This window comes from Gavialis gangeticus, unplaced genomic scaffold (genome assembly GCF_001723915.1).
Source record: "Gavialis gangeticus isolate Ggan-Ray unplaced genomic scaffold, GavGan_comp1, whole genome shotgun sequence".
In the NCBI taxonomy this organism is placed as follows: domain Eukaryota; kingdom Metazoa; phylum Chordata; order Crocodylia; family Gavialidae; genus Gavialis; species Gavialis gangeticus.
Genome location: NW_017728972.1, coordinates 107,877 through 116,711, shown reverse-complemented (window position 1 = coordinate 116,711; position 8,835 = coordinate 107,877). Strand labels below are relative to the sequence as shown.

The 8,835-nt window shown below is 52.1% G+C and overlaps 1 protein-coding gene across 7 annotated transcripts in view; it reads left to right on the top strand.

Moving 5' to 3' along the window:
• Window positions 1-8,835, top strand: part of SYT7 (synaptotagmin 7) — a 163,549-nt gene that overhangs the window by 94,568 nt on the left and 60,146 nt on the right. For 2 of the 7 annotated variants that reach the window (XM_019504810.1, XM_019504839.1), the window contains exons 4-5: window positions 5,034-5,165; window positions 6,269-6,484. The exons of 2 other annotated variants lie outside the window; for them this stretch is intronic. In XM_019504810.1, the coding sequence (XP_019360355.1) occupies window positions 5,034-5,165; window positions 6,269-6,484 (348 nt within the window). The remainder of the gene's footprint in view (window positions 1-5,033; window positions 5,166-6,268; window positions 6,485-8,835) is intronic. 3 more of the 7 variants (XM_019504819.1, XM_019504860.1, XM_019504849.1) reach the window with 2 other exon arrangements.

The following is an 8,835-nucleotide window of genomic DNA, read 5'->3' as shown; positions in this document are numbered from 1 at the left end:
TCCTACCCTGGGGGTCTTTAAGAGGAGGCTGGCCGAACACCTTGCAGGGGTTGCTTGACCCCAGTACTCTTTCCTGCCCAGGGCAGGGGGTCGGACTTGATGATCTGCTCAGGTCCCTTCCTACCCGACCTACTATGAAACTACACCCTACACTTTCAGTCAGTGTCAACACCAAACACCCTCACACACCCTCAACACTCACTTCCTCACAGACATTGTACGTTCATGAACTCACACATGCAGACATACACATACACATATACTGCTTCAATAGCTCACAGACATGCCACGTGCCCTGTTCCCTGTACACCTCACCATATATTCATTCAGCTCAACACCAAATGCCTCACATACTTTAGTTCCACTCCAAACAGCCCCAGCATCCTGGTTCCCAAAAGATTTGACCGTCAAATAGCCTGCATCTCCTCAACTGCAAATACACTGTTTCAGCACTCCCCAGGCACCCATAAACTCAGTTTACCTTTATACAGGCAGTTTTAACTGCACACAAAGAAGTTTGCTTTCCTACCCCTGTGCATGAGGAGGCATCAGAGGCACTACATCCCCCATCTGCTCCACCATCAGATACACCCAGTATTGACTTCATACCCCTTCCCCAGTGAGATACTTCATATAGTCCCCAAATACCAAACACCCTCAAACTGTGTGGCCCCAAACCATCCCACAAAACTAACACTATTGACCCCTCACATTCTCTTTTACCACAAGTGCCTCACACACCTACTTACCCATACCCTTCACTACTAAATACTCACACATTCACTACTCCAGCCCTACAGCTCAGACCATGTATCCCCACACTACTTTTACACACACAAACAGCCTCAGCGTCTTGCTCCCATAACACACAGCCCCACCATCACCAGTTGGACTTCAGCCCTACAACTTTGTGTGTACCTGTGGCAACACCTCACAGACTGCCCTCCCCCTTCTTTCCTGGCCCACAACACACCCCAGTGCACATATGTTGGTCTCAGCTCTCCAGTGCTGCTCCAACACACTGGCTTTGAGTGAACAAGAGAGCCAGTTAATGCTTTGTGTTTCCCCCCATCCCTCCCTGGGTGGCAGGAAATTGCCTCCCAGGAGCCCTGGTGGCTGTCCTCAATACTCTGTTTCCTCAACGTGGGCAAAGTCAAAGCCTTTGGGCACTAATCCCAGGCATCATTGGCTTCATTGTCCCAGATGAACCATTGTCTGCGATTTATTCTTCCCCGTTTGCACAACAGCACCCAAATTCATCCCTTTCTCCAACCCTGGCCATTCTGCCTGGAGAGGAGGAGACACATCAGAGTCCTCTCTGTCCCCCAGAAGGAGATGGAGATGCTTCAAATCCCCTCAGCCCCATAATGGAAACTGGAGGTACCTCTGTGCCACAGAAGGAGGGGGCCTCTGTGGGCCCATTTCTCACATCATTTGGGTCATGGACATTTCTGTGACTTCTCACTCATATACCAAGCCTTTTCACTCTGTGATGTGCTCTGGGCCAAGGCTGTTGGAGGATACAGGTCAGAAGACATTTCTTAGAGCCTGGCCGTGGCTGAGCTCTGCAGCCTCACAGTGTTTAGAAAACAACATGGCATCAGAAGACATAGCGGCTTGCCCTCCACATGGAGTGGTCCTCACTTCAGCTTTCTGGAGGCACAGAGCTGAGAGCTGTGCAGGCAGATGGGCTGCACACTCATGGCTGAGAAAGCCTCCTGGGATGTATGCAATGGAGAGGAGGGCATATCTGCAAGGAGAAGGGACCAGTGCTGGCAAGGGCATGCTGCAGCGTCACACCATGGGGCAGTGCGGCACAATTGGCCCATACGGGAACTTAGTCCTCCCCCAGGGCTTGCAAACACAGCTCGACCTGAGGGTGAAGAAGAGCTTATCCCCACCTGCTCCAGTAGAATCAGGCTACTGGAACCTTGGCATCCCTTGATCTTTGGTCTCTGCATCTGGGTGTAGGGCTCACTGGGAGGACATTGTCCTGGGAAGATAGATGGGTTGGTGAATGATCTCTTGTCCTGGTTCAGCATGAAGAAAGAATTCTTGTTGGTCTGGTCCTCCAGGTTGAGCTTCTGTAAACCTTCACTGACAGAATGGCTACAGAGGCCTGTTGCTTCTCCTTCCATTGCTGCCAAGGCTTTATGGTACTCTGTGGAGAGAGCTGAGGCAGGGCCTCCCCCTCATCCTATTGTGACCAGAGCTGGCCCTCCAGGTCTGCTGTTAGTGTGCTATTCTGGCTGGTGGGTAAGGGAGGGAGGGAGGGTGTGCATGGGATCCTTGGATGGATGGGGCCTTGCCTTATGCCAGCGCACAGGTGTCACTGCCAGTCATTACAAATACCTGTTGGGTGTTACAGTCGTGGTGGGTTGCACACAGTCTGCTGAGGACTGTGGTGGTGGGAGGATAGGGCCAAAGGGGTGTCACTCTGGCCTCGTTGCTCACTGAGGAGTCATGTGTGGGTTGCCTTCCCCAAAGAGGATTTACTCCAGGGCCGGTGAGGGAAACAGGAGAGAGATGAAGAGTGGCAGACAGCATGGGAGGCTGCCCCTTCCCTCCCAAATGCTCTGCCCTCCACCCAAAGCACTCTATCTTCCATCCCAAATGCTCCCCTTCCACCTCCCCCCACCACCTTCTGCCTTCCCCGGAGGACAATGCGCCCTCTCACCTCTTTCCTGGGACTCAGGGGCTCACTTTCTTATAGGCATGCCAGTCCCAGCACCAGAAGAAGCCTCTCTGGGGGGCTTGCTCTCCAACCCTCAAGTGGCTGGCATGTCAGTCAGAGAGGCTTTGTCTCCCTCTCTCCTTCTCTTCCCTTTTCCCTCCCCTCCTTCCATTTCTCCCCCTTGCCTACTCCTCCCCTTTCTCTTTCTCTCTTTTTTTCCTCCCTACCCCCTCCTCCCTGCCCTGCTCTTCTCTCCATCTGGTGGTAAGTGAGCCTGGTGCTCCCAGGTGAAAAGCAGCAGCTCTCCCCTTCGAACCCCCTGGGTTGCCCGCCACCCCCCTCTTGTAGGCCTTTCATCTCCCTCTTTGTGTTTTGAAAAGGCCTGCATGAATCCGCTTCATGCTGGAGCCATAGGAGGGCTGGAGGAATTAAGGAGGGGAGCTGGGGCTGAGTGCAGGCATGCAGCCTGCGAAGGGCTTTTGAAGTCTCTGATAAATTTGCCGCAGTACCACTTGACTTCAAAGGCACTGCTTGCTGCTCTCACGTGCTTGGGGTCAGAGCTGGGAAGCCATTGACAGCTCTCTGGAGTCAGGAGGTAGTGGTTAGACCTGGCTCCCATCTTATCTCTCTGTGGTGTCAAGTGACCTATTTAGAGTCGAAGAACCGTACAAGGAGGTTAAGTCACAAGGCACTCCCCTGCCCCTGTCATCTCCCCAGCTCCCTCTGCACTGCCAGGTAAAGAAATAAAGCAGGGGCTTGCAGAGTCCAACCGTCAGCGGCCTACTGATCAATGCCACAAAGGGCTAGCCTAGCTCCAGAGCTTTTAGGAGGGGAGGGGTTCACATTAGGAGCAGGGAATTAGTAGTTTTGGATCTTGTAGGGAGGGAGTTGCACGTCTGGAATGGGGGTGTCAGCAACTTTGGTTCCTGCAGTGAGGGAATCACACATCATGAATAAACTATCATGATCTGTGGGTCCTCCAGAAAGGGGTTGCACACCTGCGACCAGGTGCCAGTAGGTCTGGGTCGTGCAGAGAATGCTCCCCATTGCCCCCCATCTGCAGCAGGGAGTTTTTCAGTGATTCACTCTCCCAGGTTCTCCATTCCTGCTGTGTTGAAATGAGTCCCAGTGATGGGACTCTCAGGGTGAAAGGCAGGGACTCAGAACCCTCCCCTGAAACCATCCACTCTCCCTTGCAGGTGAGCTTTTACTGTTAAGTGGCAGATTTCAGTCCTGTGTTTCTCTTAGCTTGTGCCCATAGGCACACAAATTCCCATCTCTGCTCATTCCTGGTGGGGTGCCATATTTCAGAGAACATCTCACAGTGGTGGCTGAGCCAGGCTAAGTAAACTCCTGCCCACTGCTTCATGGAGACCACTAAGGGACATCCCTGTGGATCAGAACCTGCCTTTAGCTCTCAACATTGGCAGGTATCTTAGAGTCTTTCCAGCCTGCCAGTCCCATTTCCTCCCACCCTTTGTGGTCTGGGTGTTGAATCCCATTAGGCCATCTCCCTCTAGTTGTTAGGGTTACATATGCCATGGCAGCTGCTAGAAGAAGTCACGGACTCTGCCACCATCTCAGGTCTAAGAGAATATGTCTAGTGCAGCGTCACCAGCTCTTGTGATTTTAGTGTGAGTTGTAAGATGATGTAGTGTTTTTTCAGTGGCTCCAGCTCCTGGAGTCATGTGATTTTGTGTGACTTTCAGCTTCCTTTTAAAGCCCAAGTTAGTCCCTAGCCCTTACGGTTGCTGACAGCAGCTTGAAAGTACAAATGCTAGAGGTCTGACGCTCTCAAATTTTGCATTTCCTAAAAACCTTGCCTTTTTAAGCTGGTCTTATGAATATGGAGTCAGCTTTTCATTTTTGATGGCATGGAGTCAGCAGTAATTCTACTATCCATGGCAGTGAGGTGCTTGGGGAGGTGGCCAGCACAGGAGCCAGGTTAGCCTGGAAGCGGTTCCCCAAGAGCAGGGCCAAAAGCAAGGAAGGATGTAACAGGCTGTGGCACCCAGCAGCACTTCCTTTAACCCATGCTCCATCTCTCTCTCTCCTACCAGCTTTTCAAGGCACCTGCTTCTGTCTTTCTGCAGCTCTTCCTCTCACTGTCCCCCCTGTCCATCCTTCCTCAGTGTGTGCGTGGGGGTGTGCGTGTGGCAGATGGACGCCACTACAGCCATGGCTTCTCTCCCACAGGTGGAATCGGCATCAGTCTCCATTCCCCCCCCACACCTGGCTGTCTGGTTTTCTTGGGGGCGGTGATTTTTTTTATTTTCTTCTCCTTCCTCCCCTCGCAGGAATTCAGATTCTCTCTCTTGTATTTCCCTTTTCTTTCCCCCCTCTTCCCCCGCCGATCTAGTGATCTAGACAGAGACTTTTGGAATAACAATGACAACACAGTGCAGCAGAAATGGAGTTCCTACCCTCCCAAGGAGTTTATACTAAACATTTCACCTTACGCCCCATACGGTGATCCACGGCTTTCCCTCAAGTGAGTTTCTCTTTACCTGGTTTGATCATGTGTAGTGAGTATATGCGCAACCACCTTCCTCTCCCCGCTCCCCTCCTCCACCTTTCTCCTCTTCACTCTACCTCCTCTCCCCACACACTCCACCCCCATGGGCAGATGACCATGGAGACGAGCAACCCCTCCTGCCCTTTCCCCTTCCTTCCCCACCCCTTCCTTAGTGTTTCCCAACCACTGGTATGCACGCACTGGAGCTGTCACGCCAGGCTGGTTCACCAGACTCACCACCTCTCCCACACAACTAGATCTGGGTCCTGGCACTGGTGAAGTCTAAGGTAATGTTACCAATGGGTTTGATGGCACCAGAACTGGACTCATGACCAGGAACCCTGGCCTCATGCCCTGCTGCCTCATGGCTGGGGAGGCTGGGCCTGAGCTTCTGGGTTTCATCACCCAGTCCTCACCACTGCCAATGGAGAGCTCCATTGACACGGGTGAGCTTGAGCCCGGGCCCTTCACCGGTGAGACCAGAACAGCTGCCCAAATGGGTTGGGAACCATTGCATCAGCGACTCCCTCCGTGAGGCTAGCGCTGCCCTCCCTGCCAGGTCCCCTCGGCTCTCCCTACCCCACCCACTGCCCCCACTCCTCTGCAGCATAGGATGGGGTTGCGCGTTTTGGTCACCCTCTCAGCGTGTACTCTGCATTTGCACTGTGTGGTGGTGATGATGGTACTGGTAAGCTCTCACTAACATGGCTTTTCTCTCCCTCTGCCTGTGCAGTGCCTCTCCTAACAGTTTTCTCCATTGTTTAACCCCTCGTTGTCTATGGGATAATGTAATTTTACCGCCATCATAAACTCACAACCGAGCTGGGGACGCCTGTTGTTTTTTCTCTCTCTCTCCACTCCCTGTGCCAAAGGTTCGCCCTCAGCCCCTTCTTTTGCAGTGCTGATGTCTCTCTCTCTCTCTGTCTGTCTGTCTCTTGTCTGTCCGTCTCTCTCCTTCTCTCTCCCTCTTTCTCTCTCTCTCTCTTTCTCCCCCTCTCCCCATGTGGCCTCCTCCCCGCCACGCCCTGCCACCCCCTTCGTGTCTGTCCTGGGGGGTACGGCCTGCCGGCCCGCCCCAGTGGTTCCCTGCTGTCGGGCGCTAAGTTGGCTGCCTCTGCCACATCGGGGTTGGCGGGGGAGCGAGAAGGACGCCTGGGGGAGAAGCAGCAGCTCCGAGAGGACAGCATGAAGAGCAGCCTGTCTGCCCACAGCGACCCCAGCAATGGGAAGGCGGGAAAAGGCCGATGGCACACGGTGCAGAGCCACCTAGCAGCAGGGAAGCTCAGCCTATCCAAGTGAGTGAGAACGGCCCCAATTGCCCCGCGCTGCCCCACCAGGATGGCCTCGATGCCTGGCTGCCTGAGGGGATGGCCTGTCCCCCACAATGGGGTCAAGCTGGGGCGGGGGGAGGCCAGGAAAGTGTGGGCGGGAGCAAACATTTTGCTGCATGAAGGGGTTAATGCCCCGGTGAGATTGTGCAGGAGAGCCTGGAATGGAGGAGGTAGCATGAGACTCGTGGCCACTCAGCAGGGATTTTGCCCCAGTCCAAGATGAGGTCATTCTCAACCTATCCACCCATAATGATTATTATCTTTGTTGCCTTAATGCCTTGGGGCTCCACTGGGCTAGACACTGCAAAGAGGACAGAGAGGAAGTCTCTGCTCTTAGGGGCTTACAGTCTATAGCAGTCTACCTATAGCAGACAACAACAGGTGGATACAGGACTCAGTCCATCAGTTGTCTTGATCGAGTTTTGCAAGGAAGGAACTGAAGGAGGAGGATGTTTGCAGACAGTGAAAGGGAGCTTGTGTGAGACCCATCAGAGGAAGGAGCATGAAGGGGCTTGTTTGAATGCTTAATGTGAGTGGCAAAGGGAGGACTGTTGGGAGCCAATGTCTGGCTAATGTGTGAGAAGCAATAGGCAGGGTGTGGATAGACCAAAAAAACCCTTGGAGGCAACGGGGAGTCACTTGTGTCTAGCAAAGGCAGCAGACAGATGGCAAGGGAGAGGTGGGATGGACACAGTAGCCAGCCAGGGGTATGATCTTTGCAGCTGCCTCCTAAGCAGGTAGCAAGCAGGGCTAGGGTGCATTTATCAGTGGCCCAGATGAGGTGGCTTCTGAAGGCAAGACATGAGAGGATGTGGGCTTGGAGGGGCAGGCTGCCTGGGTGGACAGAAGAAGACTGGAGAAGGTGCAGGCGAGGTTTGCATGCAGCCTGGGTGTGAAAGCATAGTTGAAAGTGATGCTCAGGCCACCAGCAGAGACTGGGAGGGTGGCAATATGATGATGGTGTCCATGGAAACTGAGAAATGAAGGGAAGCAGGAGGGCTTGGGGGGGACAGATTAATTAACTCAGTCACATTCTCCAAACACCTGGTGGCCGCCCCCCTCTCCCTGATGCCAGATGTCTAGTTCCCCCAGCTATTCTCGCCAGCATGCCTCTGGGCTGCTCCTCTGATGTGCCCCAGGGAAATTTAACCCCGGGCATGTGGCCTGCCGCCTGTACTGCTAGGAGTCTGGACTGAGGTTGTCTGACAACCACTCCATCCCTTGGAATCAGGGCTTCATTCCAGGAAGGCAGTGGGTACAAGGCAGGGGAGCAGTATTTGTGATGGGTGAGGAAGGGAAGAAGTTTCTAGGGTGCAAATCCCTCCGACTTGGGCATGTTTCTCTAGCTTTTCCATGCTGACTAGTCCTTGGACCTGTCTCTGCTGAGGCAATGCCCCCATGGGGATTCTTGAGAAGCTGCTCTGGTTTGTGCGGGAGCAAAACTGAGTGCTCAAGAGAGAAAATTGTCAGAGAAATTGAAGAATACTAGAAATTGCCAGAGGTAGCTAGGGGCTGTTATGGCCCCCTGGGCTCCAGTCTGTGTTCAGATCTGGATCCTGCATTTAAAATTGGACAAACTTTTGGGACCTGAAATTTCTCCCACTTTCCCCAACCCTTTTGCCTGATGCCAGAGAGGCGTTAGGGGAAATCTTGAAGTCCATTAGATTTAGGGAACGTAGAGCTTTTTCAGCTTGTTGAGAACTCTTGTAACCTAAAATGGTTTGGTTAAAGATTTCAAATGAGGTCTGCAGTTGATGTAAACTGAACTAAACTGAACTCTGTTAGAGGGAGCCATATGGTTATATATGCCAGCTGAAGGCCTGGTCTCAAAATTTCTAATCTCTGTTCACTAAACTAACTTGGAGAAAGAGAATATAGACTTTGATAGTGCAGTATTTAAATCAAACACGGTGTCGTTTTGTAATTTATTGTGTAACATGTATAATTCTACACCCTGTCTAGAAATATAGCAAAATAGTCTCTCAGAAGAAAATTTCTCGATCTACAGTGAATTTTTTACTGCATTGTGCTAAAGTACATTCAGGAAAAAAGGAAGGATGTTCCCAAGGCAGAATATCAAATACTTCTAAAAAAAGAATTAAAACCTTATGGTTATAAAAAAATCACTTTAAAGCCAGAAAATTGTAAGTTAACATTCATGTGTATGGAGAAAATAATTCAAAGGTGTGGAGATTCGGAGGTTCCAATACCTGCCATAGATACGTCGCTTCCCAATGCCCCTGAACAACCTTACAACTGTCTTGGACAGCTTCTCTTTCTTTTATCAGTTATGGGCTTCTCCTGCAGAAATCCAT